At 46.7% G+C, this 20050-nt stretch overlaps 1 protein-coding gene across 1 annotated transcript in view; it reads left to right on the top strand.

Annotated features, from left to right (window-relative positions):
* The window catches only part of PDE8A (phosphodiesterase 8A), a 151283-nt gene that overhangs the window by 68475 nt on the left and 62758 nt on the right, over nt 1-20050 (top strand). Inside the window, exons 2-5 of the mRNA XM_047735315.1 lie at nt 6332-6388; nt 8653-8843; nt 14830-14886; nt 15720-15774. Coding sequence (XP_047591271.1) covers nt 6332-6388; nt 8653-8843; nt 14830-14886; nt 15720-15774 — 360 coding nt within the window. The remainder of the gene's footprint in view (nt 1-6331; nt 6389-8652; nt 8844-14829; nt 14887-15719; nt 15775-20050) is intronic.

The following is a 20050-nucleotide window of genomic DNA, read 5'->3' as shown; positions in this document are numbered from 1 at the left end:
TCTTTGGAAAAATAAAGTTTTAAAAATGCCTTAAAATGTGTATGTGTAAAAAAAAAAGTGTGTATGTGTACGTGTGTGTAAGGTTGTAGTTTCCTAGCAAAAGCTTCTTGGAAAATCTTTTCTGTACATACTTTAGAATTTATTGGGCATTTGCTCACAGTCAGCCATTGTGTTAAACTCTTTAAATAGTGCATTTAATCCAGACCCCATTTTATGCTCGACAGTGTGGGTTTAGGGAAAAAAGGACCAGACCAGTTTTACCCAAGCATGTGACTTGATTTTGGCATTCAATTGGGGAAAAAGTCTCCTTGTAAATGTTTGCTGTTTAAATTGACTGAAGGGACAATCAGGAGCAGGTAAGGAGAGAAAAAAGAGATTGGACAGTGTGGATGGATGTGGAGCATTTGGCCTGCTGGGAGAAGAACCCAGGAGAGCCGTTAGCTTTGCCGCAGGGTAGATCTTGGTGCCATCTTGTGGGTGGATCTGGAAAGAACCAAGCAGACCCACACCAGCTTCTACTGGGACGCCTTGCAGAACCCCAAATTTCCATCAACACCTAAATAAAACTGTAAGTCAGATATCAGAACTCCAGTCTAGAAACCAGTAGAACTGATTATGCCCTATCCATCAGCAAGTCCTCATCACCCTGACTCCAGAATGCCCCAAAACCATCTCCTCATCTCCATGACAACCCCTGGGCCGCAGGGCCATCCTCTCTCACTTGGACTGCTATGGAAGCTTCCTCAGTGGTTTCCTTGCCTCTACTGTGACTGTCCCACTGTCCATTCCCCACCAGGGAGCCATTTAAAATATAAAGGGGATCTGTTTAAAGGGATCTATTTAAAAAATAAAAAGTAGATCCTATCACTTTCTTGTATAAAACTCTCCAGTGGCTTTTGATGAAATTTAGGATAAAACTCAAGTTTCTCGCTCTGGCTTAGAAAGCTCGGCATCTTACTGCCCCTGTCTAGCCATAACCTCATCTCCTGCCCTCCTCCCCCTTCCTTTCCTTGAATGCCCCATTCCCACCATAGGTCCCATGCACCCCTGTTCCCTCTGCCGGGGGCTCCTTCTTCCGTTCCTTGTATGGCTGCCTTCTTCTCATTCAGATCTCATCTTTCTCATTCAGATCTCATCTTCCACGTTACTGCCTCAGAGAGGCCTTACTGGACTCTGATTCAAAATAGCACCCTATTTAGTTTCCGTCACATCTCCCCCTGTTAGGTAGAGATACTGTCTGTCCTGTTCTCTGTTGGGTGTCGAATGCCTAGGAAACCAGTTAGCATACCGTGGGTGCCCGACAAAGATTGGTCAAGTGGGTGAATGCTGCTTTCTAGGTTCTCTGTCTTATTTCCGCTCAATATAGTGAGGGTCACGTGATTTTAGGCCTTTCCAAATGGAGCATAAAAAGACCACAGGAATTCAGTTCCCCTGAATTGGGTTTTACTCTCATCATTATCGTTTACCAACTGCCTAACCACACTGCTCTGAGCTTCAGTCTTTTCATCAATAAAATGGAGTTAATGAGTTTACCTTACTCGGAGGGGGAGGGCTAAATTGTATTTAAGTATGGTTGGAAGAGTATTTAGCATATAATAGGCACCTCCTTTCTCTAGTAAAACTATCATGTTGTCAGTGCAGACATTTTCCCCTCCTGCAACTCAAGGACAGGGTTGGGCACTTCTTCGCACTCCCTGGTACCTGGCCAGCTCTGTGCTTGGCTTAAAGCAGAGTAGTACATGGTCCCCAGGTGGCTGGGCTAATTTTGACTCTTCCCACCCAGGAACTGGTGTCTCCTGTCTTGTTGAAGGTATGTCCCTTTGACCAAATTACCACTCTGTGTGGAGAGAAAGACAATAAGGATGTACAGGGAAAACCTGGAAGGGAAGCTTGGCTCAGGGCAAAATCTGATTTATGACTTTGCTAGAGTTCCTAGGTTTATAGACAATTAATGTAAATTGATCCCAGCATAACTTTTGTTTCTAATAAAGGGGATATAGGAAAAAGAATAGATCACATGATTCTTTTGTGGTTCCTAGAGTTTAGGCTTTTGTAAGAGTCCTTCCTTCCTTTATGTTCCTTCTTGAAATAAAGTATATAAGAAAACGTTCTGGAAAATGGGAGTACTGTATCACAAGTACATGTGTATATAGAAACTAGTATGAGTATGATTTCTAGATAAACGAATGATTCAGAAAGATTAGCTATTGAGTAAACACTGATTCAAAAATATTTCTTAAACGACTACCATGCCAGGGACTGTTTGGGATATTGGAAATACAGCAATGAATAAAGGAGATAAGTCCCTGTCTTCATAGCACCGACATTCTTAGTGGGAGAGGCAGACAGTAAAGAAGATAAATAGTAAAATAAGCAATTTTGCAAATGATGACTGAGAGCTACAGAGAAAAAAAACAAAGCAGCCAAGAGATAGGGTTGGTTTGGGCGAACAGAGGTTTTAAATAGATTGGCATTCTGTATCTCTTTTCTCTCCCACCCTCACCCAGGATCCGGATTCATAACCCTGGTTTGGCTTTCTAGTGTCACTTCTAAATGTTAGGTCAGTTAAGCAAACAGAAGAAATCTGATACGTGGTTTGTCAAAGTTTCAAACGTAATTCATTTTATGTTTCTGTCAGCCATATTTACAAATATTACTTTACTAAAATACCGAAAGACTTCTTACAATCTCTAACAATAAGTATTAATAAATACATATCTAAAAATCCAGAAGACTAAACTCAACAACTTGTATAATTACCAATATCCGTGAACATAGTGTTGTTTCTGTGTTGTCCAAAGATAGCAATTGCCTTTGAAGCTGAAAGATTACATCAAAGCTGTGATATTAAAATTAAGCAGGACTATCCTCTTTTAAATATTAATGTGCACAACCAGTTACTAAAAGGGCCATGACCTTGAAGCATTAGGTCAGTTTGATTGTGATTTTCATACACAAAGAAAGGAAGAATGCAAGAATTCTATAGTTCTGATCCCCTTTTCCAGAGCACTTGGGAAGTTGTTTACTCTTTAAGGGCCCACTGCTGACGTCTGCTCACTGAGTAATGTCATCAGATTTCCTGGTGGTGGTTATTTTGGGGGGGCAATGGTAAGTAGTTGTCCGGCTCTGCTGGGACACTGCTCGACAGAGGTCCTGAGAGCCGGATGTACCCCGTAGACAGGATGTGAGGTTCAAATGCAATCTAGTTAAGTAAATAAAGTAAGTGTTCGGTGGTAAATAGAGTTGTTGAAACATTAATGCTTTAAAATGATATCATTAAAATTATACCGAGGTAAAATTAATAATTTTTTTAAAAAAATCTATAACTTCTTTTATTTCTTAAAATGAATGTAGTAGTGAGTTATTTTTGTAAGTTGAGATCATAAAGTTATATTTTCTTTGTCTGTGAAAGTTATTTCCCCCACTTTCGGTGTGGACCGTGTGCTTAGAGTTGTGTTCTTGGGAGCGATAACACTTTGCCCTGAACCAGTCGTACTTTTATCTTGTCCCTCAGTTTATAATCAACACTATATATAACGTGTGTGTGTGTGTGTGTGTGTGTGTGTATGCACACGTATGTATTCTACCAACATCCTAGTTATCATTTTTAAATCATTTTAAACTTTATTTAAAAATAAAATTTTTAAATTACTATCCCCCCCCCATTTCCTTAAGTTTGTGCTGTTGACTTTCTCAAACTTAGTGACTTGAAAGCTTGGTAAATGTACCTCATTCTTGTTTGGTGACAAAAGGATTTAAGGCTGTGAATCTTGTCTCTGAGTAAAATTTAGCAGCATCCCGTAAGTTTCGTTACATGATATTTTCATTTTTACTATTTTCCAGATAATCTGTAGGTATAATTTGCATTTCCCTCTCTGACCAGGCAACTGCAAGTTAGTATTTAAAAATTTTTCAGGGGCGCCTGGGTGGCTCAGTGGGTTAAGCCACTGCCTTCGGCTCAGGTCATGATCCCAGGTCCTGGGTTCGAGCCCCACATCGGGCTTTCTGCTCAGCAGGGAGCCTGCTTCCTCCTCTCTCTCTGCCTGCCTCTCTGCTTACTTGTGATTTCTCTCTGTCAAATAAATAAATAAAATCTTTAAAAAAAAATTTTTTTTTTCAGGGCAGTGGTGTTTGTTGATTTTGCTTAAGTTCATGTTTTTAATTTCTGGTTTAATGACATTACGGTTGAAAAATAAAAATGGTACCATTTTTACTTTCAGCAAAGTGTTTTAAGGTTTTCTCTGTGACCTAGTGTATCAAATGTTTTTATACTATTCATAAGTATTTCTTGCTCCTTTGAGGCCTTTTTATCTACTTGACCCTTCAGAGCCAATCACCTAAGAGTCCTCTGTCAGAGGCTGCCGCTCTGTGCTCATGTAAGGGACCCCAGCACTGGCTGGCTGCTGCCTTCTCTTGGGCTTCCCACTCCCGAGTCTTCTGCTTTCTCCTACGAAACTGTCCCCCCTGGTATAGAAAATTAGCGAAATGGTTTTCCTTCTCTTTCTTCTCCTGTCATTTTGTTCCCCCTTTTCTTTCTCCTGAGTAGGTCACTGCATTCTCCAAGCAGTGGGTCTGTATCCGTCCTTGTATTTCCATTCATTCTTTTAAACTTTGTTTATAAAAACCGACAGAAAACTCTTTGTTCAGGTTGGTCTCTCACAGTGCCTCTCGCTTTCCTTCTGAGTACACTGCGAGCGAATGATTGCGTAGACCAGACCTCTCTTTGAAGACCCTCTTGGCCTTGGCCTCGCTGCGGCTGGCCTGCAGCTCCACAGCGTGGGGGGTTAGATGGTGCTGGGGGGAGGTCTGTCCTCCCAGCCTCCCACCCTGTACAGCATCCTCCTCAGTCTTAGGTCTGGAATAGTAGTGGCCCTGGCTCTTCTTACGCCTTCCAAGAGATGAAATTGTCACAAAGAAGATCAGAAACTGAACTGGTGTCCCGTAGTTGGTAGACAGCAAATTCCAGCAGTGAGAAATAAACACGGACTTCCCCCATCCGAGCAGGCTTTGTTCTGTGTGTTTACTGAGGGGTAGATCACTGCTTGAGGGGAGACATGGGAGGTGGGCTGTCAGGTAGGAAATATCTCGTGGGAAAGATTATAGATCTAGGTCTTCTGCTGCAGATTTTTTTTTTTTTTTTTTTTGGCCATGGACTCATACCACCACCCAGAGGCCTGGGGATCCCTTTAGTACTTAACAGTGTTTCTGGGAAAATTGCAGAAATGTGTCTGCTCCTCTGGGATCAACTCAGTGCCAGCACCCATCATTCAGGGCTGTGTTTCAGCCCCATATTCTTCCTCCCCTGGGCTCCCTTATGCAGCGCACAGACTGCCCAAAACCTTCCGGTGGTCCTGGGTTTGGAGTGAAATCCAAGCTACCACTTGCTGACTCTGTGGCCTTAAACAAGGTACTTGGAACCTCAGTTCTCCAACCATAAACCTCACTGTGTTGCTGTAAAGATTGAGCAAGATAACATATGTTCAGCAGTTAGCCTAGCGCCCAGTATACGCTAAGCCCCTCCGTTGGTGTTGTGATTTTATTATGGCATTGCATTTACCTGTGTCATTTAGTGCTAAGTTCTCAAATAGATAAACAATTATTGATAAATACTGTGCTGGTCTGTAAAATGAAACTGTTAACACTCTCAGTGGGGCTTCCTTGGCTCTGATGTCGCATGATTCTAACTTCTGAATTTCATTATATATGTGCCATGGTTTTTTCTTTAAAGATTTATTTATTTATTTATTTATTTGACAGCCAGAGATCACAAGTAGGCAGAGCGGCAGGCGGGGGTGGGGGGTGGGAGCAGGCTTCCTGCCGAACAGAGAGCCCGATGCGGGGCTCGATCCCAGGACCCTGAGATCACGACCTGAGCCGAAGGCAGAGGCTTTAACCCACTGAGCCACCCAGGCGCCCCTGTATGTGCCATTCTTGATGTAAGATTTCATTGTCCATCTAAGAAAGATAGAAGCAATCAGTGTTCATTCAGTGTCTAATTTTCGGGGGCCCTTCATATTGTAAACTCATTTGATCTTTGTGACAAATGAGAAACTTAAGACTGAGGAAGGCTGAGTAGTTCGCTTAAGGTCACACCCCACGAGGAAAAGCAGAGCCAGGTCAGGCTCTTTCCACGTCTCCCTCCCTGCTCTGCATCTTCCCTGAGGGTTAGAAGGAGATCCCTGGGATTCTGTGTATTAACGATTTAATTTATGTAATTTTTCTCCAGAGTAAAAATCTCACTTTCATCTGTGGCACTGATTAGAGAGAAATTTTAGAGTGATCTTACCTTCAAAAAAAAAAATTCTTTTTTGAGCACACTTTTTTCTTACAGGTAGCAGTAGCTGACGTGCAGTTCGGCCCAATGAGATTTCATCCAGATCAGCTCCAGGTAATGATAAACCAATACTAAACCGTGCTGTAATTTTTACATGTTGATTTTCTTTAAAGAGGGGGAGGGAGAGGGCCTAACAGTGAAAACCGTTTTCTATTTTAGTTAATAGTAGTGGATCAACATTAAATTCCTGAAGCTGATAGTAATACTCTAGTTAAACAAGAGAATGTACTTTTCTTGGACACACACGTGTGCACCTTACTTTGAAAGGTTCAGCAATAAAGAAGAGAATGTGCATAATTGCTGGGGGGGGGGGCGGGGAGAGCAAAGAGGGCAAAATCTTAACAGTTGATGAAGATAGAAGGGTCCACTAGCATTCGGTACACTCACAGCTTTTCTGTAGGTTTGAAATTTTCCAGTAAAAAAAAGCAAAAGCATGGTCTTTCCTGTGTTGCTGAATCAGCTCTATTGGAAAATATTTAAATGAGCAGATCCAAAGTATTAGACAACGTAAGCTGTTGAAATTGAGCTCCAGTGTTATTTGATGCTTCCTGCACACAAGCCATCATCTACTGTTGGGACGGGCAGAGCTGTGCTCTCTTAATTCTTGGCATTTGTGGTGGACGTGCACTTGGGTAAACTCAGGAGGAGCTGAGCCTTCGGGGACAAGGTCTCTGGTAGCGTTGCGGTCCTTCTCACAGGCTGCCCACCTCCGCCTTACCACCATTGTCCTCATGAGTCCATCCAGGTCTGAAGGGACAGAAGGAACAGTGCGCTTCTGACCTAGACCTGGCTGGTGTGGCGGGGGGTGGGGGGCGGCGGTGGGGGGTGCCTGGCTGTGGAGGGGAGACATGGCAGATGCAGGCCTCACCTGATCCAGGCCAGGCAAGGGGACAGCAAGCCGTCATCCTGGGCAGAGGCATAGGTGCCACCCCTTGGGCCTGGTGCTGTGCCTGTGTCACTTAACTGACGGTTTTCTTTATTTTGTCATTTGCTGTCGATCAGAACTTTATTAATTGATTTTTATTGAAATGAAGTTGACCTCTAACATTATATCGGTTTCAGGTGTACAACAGTCATTCGACATTTATATACATTAGGAAGTGACCAGCACTATAACTCTGGCTACGATGTGTCACCATATAATGTTCTGTACTGTTAACTGTAATCCCCCTGCCATGCATTGTATCCCCAGGTCATATATATTTTATGACTGGAAGCTTACCGTATTTATTTATTTATTTGAGAGCAGAAGTAAAGGGGTTGTGGGGAGAGGGAGAAGGAAAGAGAGAATCTTAAGCAGGCTCCAGGCCCAACACTGGGCCTGGAGCCTGATGTGGGGGTCGATCTCACAACCCTGAGATTCTGACCTGGGCCAAAATCAAGAGTCAGGCGCTTAACCGACTGAGCCACCTAGGCACCCCTGGAAGTTTATCTTAATCCCTTGCCCTAAGACAAGTATCATATGATTTAACTTATATGTGGAATTTAAAACAGTAAACCACCATCACCAACAACAAAAAGCAGAAGCCGACTTAGAACAATCTGGTGGTTTCCAGAGGGAAGGGAGGTTGAGGGATTGCCTGGCCAGTTATGAGGTATTATATTTGGGTCTACTTGAAATATCTTGTCATCAAAGTAATTTTTTTTAAGTTGGAGGAATTACATAAAATCTTGAGTCAAAACATTTAAATACATTATTTAAAGTTTTAACTATTTGGGGCGCCTGGATGGCTCAGTGGGTTAAGACTCTGCCTTTGGCTCAGGTCATATCTCAGGGTCCTGGGATTGAGCCCCATGTCGGGCTCTCTGCCCAGTGGGGAGCCTGCTTCTCCATCTCCCCCTGCCTCTGACCCCCCACTCAGGCTCCCACTCTCTCTCTCAAATAAATAAAATATTTAAAAAAAAAAAGTTTTAAGTATTCTAAAAGTTTGACTAAAATAGTTTCCGTTTTTGCCATCCAAGGAACTTGTCTAGTTAACTTACTGTTAACTAAAATAAGTATTTGGGTGTAGTTGAAATAGTTTCAAGATAAAATGCTTAAGCTTTTGTTGAGTTCGCCAGTGGGCTTATTAGCAAAAGAATATGAGCCATGCACTTGGACATCTAGACAAGAGCAGATAAAATAGCAGTAATTTGGGGGAGCTGAGTGGTAATGTCTGTGAGTTACGTGTAGGAGGATTTCTGTCAACAGATTGTTGTGTCCACATCTGTGTACTTGCCTGGAAAACACTTGGGAGTTTTCTGTGGCATGTTAAGAAATGACCATTCTAACAATGACTTTTTTTTTCTTAAAAAGTGCTTGTTCTTTTTTGATTCAGGTACTTTTAGTGTTTACCAAGGAAGATAACCAGTGTAATGGGTTCTGCAGGGCATGTGAAAAAGCGGGGTTTAAGTGCACAGTTACCAAGGAGGCCCAGGCCGTTCTTGCCTGCTTCCTGGACAAGCATCATGACATCATCATCATTGACCACAGAAACCCCCGGCAGCTGGACGCAGAGGCGCTGTGCAGGTGAGTCTGGGACGTGGGCCTGAGTGGCCCCATGGGCATGTGTGACAGTAAGAACAGCCCAGAAATACACCAAGTAAAATTCCCCGTCTTCTATGCACATAAAATAAGTAAGACATAAGGACCATTATTTCTAGGACTGGCCTTCCTGTTTTTACTTTGCTTTGCTTAAAACAGTTTAATATATATATATATACACACACACACACACATACATACATACATACATACATATAAATAAAAACCATTAAGTGTTAAAGTGAAACTCAGTCTGTGACTAACTACAACCATCACCCGCAGATGATGGCAACAGGAGGTGATGAAATGTTCCAGATGTTTTTAAAGTTATAAAAAATTGAAAATCGTCTTCTAATGTTAGGCAAATGTGCCTTGTTTATAGCACTTGCACAATATCAGAGTGTGTGAACTGGGTTGCTTCATAGGCGGTCTCAGAGCAGCGTAGACTGTATGTGTGCCGTCCTCTACTAAGTTCCCGCCCCCAGCATCCCGCCTCTGTTGGGGTGGGGTTCCCAAGGCGAAGCTCTGAGCAGCACAAGTTCTTTCTTGCTGAGTCCAACTTAATCCCCTTTCCCAGATTTCCAGCCTTTGAGGGCAGGAATGGCCTGTCCCAGAGGCAGCATATGTGCACTGCCCCCAGCAGCAACTCCCGGCGCACTTTCGTATCCCAGCCTCGCGTGGTCCCTTCCAGGCTGTAGCCCTCGGAAGTGTAGCTCCAGAACCGAAAGTCTCAGCCAGGTTTGAATGGACCAGTGAAGAGTAAGCAGAATGGCTGTCTTCCCTGTGCTGTGCAGGGAGCGAATGATGACACATGCGGCCCCCGAGCATACTGCTTTCTTGAGGGCTGTGTCACGGTCCCGGCCAAGAAGCTTCAGTTTTTCTTGCTAGCTGTGTTCTACCACATCACCTCCACCTTGTGGCTGAGGGTGTGTGTCTGTTGTGGCTGGGGCGGGGGCGGTCCTTATGCCGTAGTTAGCGAGTTTTCTAGAGGCAAGCGTAGGCCCTAATTTAATTTTCTAAGTTACTTTCATCTTGATTCTGGCCATGCCTGGTTTAAAGGTCATCCCTTTAAGGGAACCTGCCCACTCTGGAAGTTTCCTTCAACGAGTTATTCCCGGCTCTCCCTCCTGAACCTGTCCCTCTGCTGATTTATACAGCTCATGAGGTCTTACCCTGGCAGAGCTCTGTCCTTTCCTTCCTCTTCCTTTTGGGATACCTAATTAACACCACCCATGAAGGGTTTTTCATCAGTTGCTGACTTACCTAAACAACTAGCATTCATCTGTATCTCTCTACTGGGGACATTTGGAACTCCTTACACTCCTTATCAGCTGCCTTGCTGAAGGGCAAATATTCTGTGTTTGTGACATTTCCAAATCCACTGGTTGAGGAGCCGTACTTTGTAAGTCTTCTCGGTTCTGGGCACTGTCTTTGGTACTAGAGCTCCACAGGCAAGTAAGATGTGGTTCTTGCCTCCGGAGAGCTACTGTTCTAGTTGACAGATGAGTGTCTCAGCACAGGCTCTAAGTGCCCACGAGGAGCAGATGCGAAGAGCTGCAGGGCCCTGTGTCAGGGAGAGCCACACAGGACGTCCAGCCCGAGTCGTAAAGGATGGGGAGGAGTTTTGAAAGAAAGAGAGGTGGGAAAGACCTTCCAGGTGCAGGGAGCGGCATGTGTAGGACCGGGCAGCTATACGGGGCTTCTCGGCTCAGTGTGGATGGCTGCAGGGCTGGGCGGGCTGGGACGTGGCCAGGAGCAGGCAGGAACCCCATCAGGAGAGCCTTAGGTGCTGAGCCAAAGGCTTGCACGTCAGCCTGTAGGCGGCTGGGACGCTGATGTGGCCAGTGCAGGGGCGCGTCGGGAGCAGGCGGAGGGTCCTCGGCTGCCAGCTGGAGCGCAGAGGAGCCGAGGCGGTTGTGAGGCTGTTGGAGGCCGTCTTGTGCCTGGTTACAGGCGCTTCCTGTCAAGAGACCCATGAAGCTGACAGACGAGAGCTGGCCGCAGCGGTTCGGAAGCCAGCGGTGGGCTGCGAGCCACCTCCGGAGCTGGGAGAGCAGGGGACGGCCGGGATTCCCACCGCGGCTCTCCGCTCTGTACCCTGGAGGCCGAGCCGCCCTCCGCACGCTTGAGTCCTGAAGCTGAAGGACCAGCCGAACCCACGGGAAGGAGATGGGAAGGTGCTCCGCGTCACTGTCACAGTCATGCTAAGCCCGGGACGCCGGAGCTGTGTGGCCAGAGAAACCGACGCCTCTGCTGAGCCCCCGAGCCCTGCCCGCAGCCCCCCGCTGCCTCTCCAGTCTTCACTCTCCGCATTCGCTGGGACCCCAAGACCTAGAGCAGAGGCAGAGACCTGGGTTTTTCTGCCACGTAGCAAGGAGGGGCCAGAGCCTAAGGAGTGTGTGAATAGCCCTTGGCGTGTTGTGGCTTCGGGGCAGCAGAGCGCCCCGCTTCTCGGGAGCGGGTGGGGAGCGGGAGAGAGCAGCCCGCGGGCGTGCGGCTCGCATCTGCCTGCCCCGGCCGCCTCTCTGAGCAGGGGCTCACCTCTGCTGCCCTGATCCACAGACCCAGCCCCGGGGGGAGGAGGGCCTCCAGGGGCCCAGCAGAGGCGAGCAAGGGAGGCTTCTGTGATCCTCTCCGCGCGGCAGGCTCCTGACAGGTTGGATCCCGCCTCCCTGCAAGGGCGAATGACAGGGATAAAGGCCTGTGAAGAGATGCCAGATAACGGAGGGGAAGGAACAGCCTTGAAGACAGAGAAGATGATTCACCACAAGAAACCGAGGAACCTCTCAGAAGCCTGTGCCTGGGGTACCCAGGAGAGATGGAGAGCTGTTCCTTCGTGCGCCAGGAGCAGGGCTCTGCGGTGAAAGGGAGGTCGGGAGAGCGGCCTGCGCGGGGGCCCGAGGGCACCTGCCGAGCGGGTGTAGGCCGCACGTGGGAGCAGGACTCCGCTCGGGTGCCGGACGCCTGGGACCATCCCTGGGTTCACCTCAGTCCACGGCTCCTTTTCACCATGGTAAATTCCAGTCTTTCCCATCTCAAACTCACTCCCCCTGGCGAAGGGAGCAGCGGCGGCGTGCGAGTAACGGAGCTGTTGTAAAAGTTAACTCACCGAAGGGCTTTGCCAGGCTCTCGCAGTCCGCCTCTGTGCCCCGGCCTTTCCTCCGGGCTTCTGAGACCCTCATCAGATGTGTCTGTAGTTGCCACTGTGTCTGGAGAAGGGTGGTTGCCCCCTATACCCATGTCTACTCTTTCCTAGTAACTGAATTTCTAATGTTTAGCGGGGCCTCTGGCCACCTAGAAAATGCATGCATTCCCCAGCGTTTCTTGCTGCTGCCCAGTGGGAATGTCCTGTGCATCTTCGGGAAAGTATCCTGCTTCTAGAATGTGGGCGTCATGGCTCGAGCGTAGCCCCTCAGACCACGAGGAAGAAACCATGTGGAGGCAAGAGTCAGGAAATCTGGCACGAGCCCGGCTCCCGGTGCTGCTGCCGCCACCGCCTCCGGCCGCCTCCGCGCACCTTCTCCGTGGGAGAACAGTCTTGCCTAAGCTGCTGTTCGGAGTTTTCTCCTATGCATTACCCCATCAAGTCCTAGTGCTTCCCAGCACGCTCACATGGTCTCTCAGAATCTTGTGCTAGAGATTAGCGCCTTCTCTCTTCTCTGACTTCTCAGATCCTGCCTTCCTAACATCTGGTTGTACAATTTTGATGACGCTAAGTAATTTCTTTCTTCGTTTTCCTGAATCCTAAAGTAAAGGGTTGTGTTTTTTCGTTTGTTTGTTTATCCCAACCCAGTTTCCTTACATTTCTATTTTCTAGTCCGTTCTTTCTCCTTACGGACCAGAAAAAGTCAGGAGTACCTCTGCCATTTCATACAGTGTTGGCCTCCTTTGCAGGTATCACCTTGCTTCCAGGTAAACGTGGCCTTCTTTCTGCTTTGTCCTTAGCCCAGTGCCCGCCCTCCTTCCTGTGTCCCGAGCAAGTCATCCAGAACGACCTCGTGAGTGGATGTGCACAGTTACCTACTTGCTATTTATACCACTCAGGTCTCTGTTTTTCTTCTAAAAAGAGGAGAGCTGATTTGAGATAGCTGACTGTATACTTAAATTCGCCTTTTCTTTCTTGAAATCTTGGTGATACGATGGAAGTATGAACACAGGAATAAGTACGTGCCCTCAGAAGTCACAGAAATACCATTCGTGGGTCCCGTCTCTCCCTGAGTAGGATTCGTGCTGGGCTCAGTAGCAGCCTACAGTTTCAAGAAGTGAGCTGGCCTCGTCTGTGTGAGTGTCCACTGTGCCAGTCAACTTCCACGCTTGGACAGCCCTTCCGTGGGCCTGCTCCCGGAAGGTGAGCGTGGCTCTTCTCCAGGCAGGGAGATCCTGCTGGAACTGGGGACTGATACCTGGTCGGCAGACCCGCAGTGACCCGTCGTGACCCGTCCAGGGGCTCTTCCAATTCAGTAGCCATGCGGCACCCTGGAGGTTGGCTTCCTCTGGCATCGACAGGCAGATGGGAGCTGAATGGACTGGACACTGGGTAAAGCAGAAACACGGAGAGAGAGGTGTGAGCCGTGCGGCCCACGAGAGCTGACTGGCTCGTCCCTAGAGCTGCATGTCCGTCCCTGAGTGACTTTTGTACCCTACATCCAGTCTGTGTCTGTCATTAGACTCAGCCTTGAGAACATGAAGCCCCCATGCCGTGAGGCAGGGCTGTGCTGGGCGATATGGCCACATCGCTCATTTAGGCGTCCACTGTGACTGCTTTCACATGACAGTGGCTGAGTGGAGTGGTTGTGACAGTCGGCCCGGCTCACGAAGCCTGGAACACTTGCCATCTGACCCTTTACAGAAAAAGTTTGCCAAATGGAGGTATCCGTCATGTGTGCTGAGTTGATGTCCTCGGATGCATCTGGAAAGGCTACATTCTGTAGCATCCTTGGGAGAATTGGGGAAGAATCACACAGGTGGTTTTCTGTGTTCTGTGACTCAGGAGTGGTTCTGGTTCTTGAACTAACAGAACAGAGGTCATGCAGTAAGTCTTGGCTGTTCTCTGTCCCATCCCGGACACTTGTCTAGGAGGCCAGCACACTTCCGACGTGGCTGGGAACAGTCGCTCCATTCTCCTGCTGAAGCCCGTCCTGTGTGAGTGTCTTCCTTTCAGCCCAGGGCTGCCTTCCCCCCCCTTCCTGTGGCGTGGCTCCACATCTGCTCCGGTGTCCCGCACCCCCCCCCGCACCCCCCGGTCAAAATGTAGGGTGAGCTCTTATCCGTCCCCAGTGGACCCGTTGCTCTTCCCCCTCCTCCTCTCCCAGGTCACGTTGATTTCTGCCCTGTCTGATAGGCTGCGTTTTTGTTCCTGGGACGCAGCTTCTCCAGAAGGGGTGAATGTACTCTGTGAGGAGCCTTGTACTCCACGGGTGATTTTAGTGGGGGCCGCGACCCCCGTGTCTCCTCCCCAGTCCTCCATTCTTCCTCTTTCTGTCAGGTGGTGATTCTCTGCTTTCTGACGGATTAGAACATCTTGCGTTTCCTAGTTTTGAATTTCTGTTGCTACTGCTTTTGCCTACCTAGGAGCTCTTTGTTTGTACTGTTTAGGGTGCTGACCTTTGGGCTTTGTCCCCACTGTAACCGCGGCCATCAGCTTGCGGTAACACACATGTACTCGCATCTCCCTTTGGCAGGGAGAGACCGATAACCCCAGTCACATAAGCCCAAATAGGGAGTGTTCTTCCCCTGGGACGCTTGGATTAACAAAGGCCAGAATGAGGAGCAGGCCTGTTAGGGTGACTTGTCTGCTGAGTGGGGCTTGTGCCCTAGAGGGAGGAAGATCAAATCGCCAAGAAGGTAAAGCTAGAGTGTGACTTGCTCCCTCTTCTACCTCTCCCCAGCTGTAATCGTTCTACTGAGATTCAGTGTATTTTTTTTTTTAAGAATTGCTTTACATTTATTTTAAAATTTGTTTTCTTTAAAGGTCTATTAGATCATCAAAACTCTCTGAAAACACAATTATTATTGGTGTAGTACGCAGGTAAGCTCTCATTTTTTTTGAGGTTGAAGTTCAGGTATCTGTGTTGTGCTGGCCCTTAGCAGGGGCCTGAGCACCCATGGTCTATGACAGGTGTGACTCTTTTCAGTGGCATTGTGTTCTTTCTTATTTTCTTCCACTTCACCAATTAACTCCCTGATGGGAGTTTCTGCTCTCGAGTGAGCTTTTGTGATTCTGGACTGCCGTTCACTTTAGAAACAGGCAAACTATGAGAGACTTCCCATTCCTAAAAGTATGAATTTTATCCAGGGACACCTCCCAAGGGCTTTCTGACTCCCATGTACCTAGGAAGTTTTGATTCATATGTAAACGGGGGAAGTCTTTTATTTCATCCTGAAATTTGAAGTAGGGAAGAATAGAAATATGTTAGGAGAAGGGCAGTATACAAATAAATGTTATTTAGTTTATATACTTTTGTAGATAGAAGAAAGGATTCTTTGTCCTTTAAACTTTTTCCCAGAGCGTTTAGGGGAGAAGAGATTTTTTTTTTTTTTTTTTTTTTAAAGAAACTTCAAGTAGAAGAAAATGGGGAAGAATTTGAATTAAAATTCTTACATATCAAGTAGATATGTGGTTACTTCTGTATCCTGGCCATTAGTGCAGAGTCTCTGTAATTCAAGCGTTGTCAGAAAGCGACATACACAACTAAAACAGAAAACTATTTTCAATTTTATACTTCTGATTGGTATATTGATCTAATTTCATCGAAAAGTATTTAACATATGACAGTCCTAGTATTATGTAAATTAGTGAATAAAGAGGTGAGCTGTAATTGATAAAAATGGTCTCTAACCCTTTCCTGTGTTCTTCTGAAGGACGGATAGAGAAGAGTCATCTGTGATGCCCCTCATTGCCGCTGGCTTTACGAGGGTATGTACCCACTTCCTTGTTATGCGAGTATAATTCAGCATGAAAAATTAAATTTTATCTCCGTTGAGAGCCAGCAAAAGTTTTGAATTCATTTGAAGAAAAAAGTTTGCTGTCCTTGTGCTGTTACAATTTAGTTTAACTTTAGAACTTGGTAATCTTAATAATCTACAACACTTTACGTTTCTGTGCTCTCAAACTTATGCCTGCTAAAGTCGTCTAAACATCATAACATCTCCTATAATGGCATACTGACTCAGAGTTATGTCATACGATGTGTTATTACAACGCTGACGTGTATGGGTGCAACTTGAAAGGCAGTTCAAGTATTCTGGAAATGAGGCAGCCCACACACGACCCCTCCACTCTCAGCGCTCATCTGTTGGGTTTCCCTAAGCCAGAAGACTTCTAAAGGCTTTGGTCAGTTGCCAGTGAGCCTTGGGAATCATGATGGAGAGAACTTATGTAAGGCTGATTCTGGGACACATTTGTGACCTAAATTTATATGTGGGAGGTAGTCCAGACACCCCAAGCCACAAATTAAGATTAAAGTGGAACTAGGTGGTGGGTCATGTTCCTGGGTACCGGCAGAAGCAAATGCAGATCCTCTCTAGAGCAAGACATCATCATCTCTGGCCTCAGAGAATCTCTGCAAATAATTGCTCAAAGGCAGCTGGCCGCATTCCACAGAAGCGGACCAGTCCACAGGTGATGAGGCATTGAGAGTGAGACTAGTGGGGGAAAGACAGCAGAAACAGACCCTCACGGCCCATACACACGAGAATTATCAGACTCAAATCATAAAGGAATTATGCTTATTATATGTACAGAATAAAAGACACTCTTGCAAATGTCTGCAAGAAATAGGAGAGCTGTAAAAAGTGACACAGCACATTCTAAGCAGAACATAATTGAATTTTGAGAAATGAACACATTATAACTGAAAAATTTAAAACGTAGTGGGTCTGAAGAAATTACCCAGCATGTAGCACAGAGATTCAATGATAGAAGGTAAGTTAGGGAGGTTAAGAAGTGTGGAGGATAGAGTGGATGGTTTAGCATATACGTAAATGGAGTTCTAGGAGGACAGGAGAGAGAATGGGGCAGAGGCGATATTTGAAGATAATTTTCCAGAACTGATGAAAGACTGTAGTCCACAGATGCAGAAATTCCAACAAATCCAAAGAAGAGTAAATAAAAAGAAGACCCATCATAGTGAAAATCTCACCAGAAAAAAAAGACGACCTTCAGAAGAATGATGACTTAACGGCTAGCTTCTCAGCAGTGATAAAAGTAAAGTAGAAAATAGTGGGATGTTACTTCCAACGTGATGAAACTGCTGCTACCTGGAGTGGTAACCCCAGCAGAAGGCTTCCTATGAAGAGGCTGACACAGTGTCAGCCCTATGGAAATGGGGAGAGTTTGTATGGGGTCTGCTTCAAGCAGAAGGAGGTGATTCCCAAGTGGAAGTCTTGAAGCGCAAGAAGGAATGAAGCCAGAAAATGCTGACTCTGGGGGTAAACATAAGCCCCCATTTTCTGTATAAAACAGTCATAGTCATGTCTCATTGGATTAGAGCTAACAGCGGGAGAAGGATGCCTCGCCGAATCCTTGTTCACCTACAGGGCATAAAATTCAGAGTCCTGTTTCCCCAAGTGCCCTGTTGGAGGCAAAGGATTGAGAAAGGACTCTACTGCTACCACAGATGAACTCGAACAGAAACTTGAAGAGGAGGGAGGAGGGATGAAGTGGAGGGAAGTGGGGATCAGTGAACCTACGGTGCCCGCCTCCCACGTCCCCATCTCTGCGGCTCTCCCTCCTCCCCCTGCGCATGCGCGCACACAGGTGTGCGTGAACAACCTGCCGTAGACCTTTATTTGTGGTTAGAGAACGTATGAAATGCAAGTAGAATATGATTTGTCATGTTAGGTCATGTTAGACTTAAAAGGAAAAACACAGACTGGAAGGTTTAATACTCTTCCAACAGAGGGGATGTGCCAAAAGAAAAATTTGAATAGGTCAGTCTCTAAATTCTAGACTATCTTAGCAAAAACGTAAGCATTTTCAAGGTTTGTGTGGAGGAGATGGAGGTAAAGCGTTCTCAGGGCTTTATCTAGCCAACATGGGTCGGGGGAGCGGGTGGTGAAAGTATTCCAACGTTTTCTTCTGGGAAATGCGCAGACTAGAACATTTGTTCTCTGGGAGATAGTCGATTCTGGAGGTGATTGGCATCTTGTTTTCGAATAGTAGTAAAGAAATCTGTGTAATCCTTTGAGATTAGCGAGAAGGAAGGAACCATTAATAGAAACGTTTAACAAACTTTCCAAATTCACGAGAGGAAATAAGAACTTTACAGCAACTTGGTCAGACTGGCTGACAAGGAGAAGGAAGCAACAGTGTGAAACCAGTCACAAAGACACAGTAAGACAGAAGGAGTAAAATCAAGTGTATGCGAACAGACTAATTTCTCCCATTTTTTTTTTTTAGAAAAAGATATGCTGCCGGACTGGTTTATTAAGTAAGTTATATGACATTTCTAAAACAAAATGATAAAAGCTTAGTAACAAATGAACATGCAGACAAATAAGAACACAGATTCCAATACTAACATCCAGTAATATGGAACTTAAGATTTTATTTTATACACACACAATTTTATATAAAAAGCACACATTAGATTATTATTAGTTTGATGGTTCCCCCCCCTTTTTTTGGGCAACCCCCAAAACATACACCCATCTCAGCACCTGCCCGCATCGCCTCACCTCCAGGAATCCATACTAAGTTGTCTGAGAAAAACCCAGGGTGGCCATTGGGAAGGTCAGTGTTCCTGTAAGTACAGAATCCGGGATGGAGAGCTGTGGATGCCTCTCACTAGTGGATCCCAGATTGTGCCGCACTCCAGCCTGCTGGGCAGAGCACTCACACAAGGACAGAAACTGGCCCAGATAACTCTGCAGATCTTTATGTTACTACTCTTGGGCTTCAGAACTGGCTTTATTTATCTGTCTATCTGTCTGTCTATCTATAGCAAGGACCTCTGAAGCTTCCACTTTCTAGTGAAACTTGGGGATAGACAATGTGACCTGCCTTAGAGTGTTTGCTTACTGACGGCCCCCAGAAGTCCTGAAGCTTTATATTTGTATGAAGTCTCTTTGAAAGGGCATAGATGTGTGTTGGGAATGTGTGTGTTTGAAATTCCCCGCAGGGCAGCGCCCTGGCAGAGCTGTGTGGACTGGAGAGAGCATCCTGGGAGAAGGGCTAGCACACCTCAGTCCCTCTATTTTCTTAGTGTAATCGAGCTGTCATGAAGCTAACTTGAAAGTGCCAGAGCAACCGACGCACACATTCTCCCCCATCTCACCCTCACACTTGGTCAAGGGATCCCCTGAAGCCTTTGCTAGGACCATCTCGGGTACACGTCCCCAAGCACAGAAGCTTGAAAGTAGTCATTGTAGAGGTACGTGACCTGGCAGGCGAGGCAGCAGCAGGCTCCCCGTTAGGTGGGTGAGGAATTCAAGTGGATGGCCCGTCCTCGGGGACCACAAGTGAAGATGAGTCTTGCTTTAAGCAGGGTCCATACCTTCACGGAACAACAGGATACTGAGCTGACACAGGGCACGGTGACTCTGCCAAGTCCCATGGCTGGTAGGCAGTGGTGCCAATGCTTGACTCAGCCCTAGACCTGACAGACAGCCCTGCAGTGATGTCTCTGGTCTTCAAGGGGGCAGTCAGTTCTTCTGTGGGTTAGTGCTGTCGCTCAGGATTTCAGGATGGATGGAGACCTGCTTGCTTCCTCGGTCGGGCATTTGCTGACTAACATGTGAGAAGTTCAGGCTTGGTGCACCTCAGGACTGGTTGTGCGTGAGAGTCCCCGGAAGAGCTTCCCTGGAGAGGCCCTTTGGGTGGTGATGGGGGGCCCGCACAGTAGTGTTAGTCTGTAAGATTGCAGGTCATTCCAAGAGCGCTGGGGCTGAGAACCACTGGGTGGGGCCCAGCAAGGTAGGTGTGGAAAAAGGCTCTGGAAAAGCGAGGGTGAGTCAGCTCAGATCCCTAGGATCTGTGGCCGGGCTCCTCTGGTGGGATGGGGTAGGGGGAGGAGGCCAGCTGCTGTTGAAGGTGCAGGAGCAGCAGCCTATTTCCCAGGCGTCCTGGACCCAGTGCCCTTCTCTGGAACTCGAACTTGTGGAACCTTTGAGACATACATGGAAGTTGGAGAAAGGCTGGGAAGACTGGATATGTGCATTCACACCCAGTGAAGAATCTGGTTGCATGCCTG

The sequence above is a fragment of the Lutra lutra genome, chromosome 7 (genome assembly GCF_902655055.1).
Source record: "Lutra lutra chromosome 7, mLutLut1.2, whole genome shotgun sequence".
Classification (NCBI taxonomy): domain Eukaryota; kingdom Metazoa; phylum Chordata; class Mammalia; order Carnivora; family Mustelidae; genus Lutra; species Lutra lutra.
This window is presented reverse-complemented; position numbering and strand designations above follow the sequence as displayed.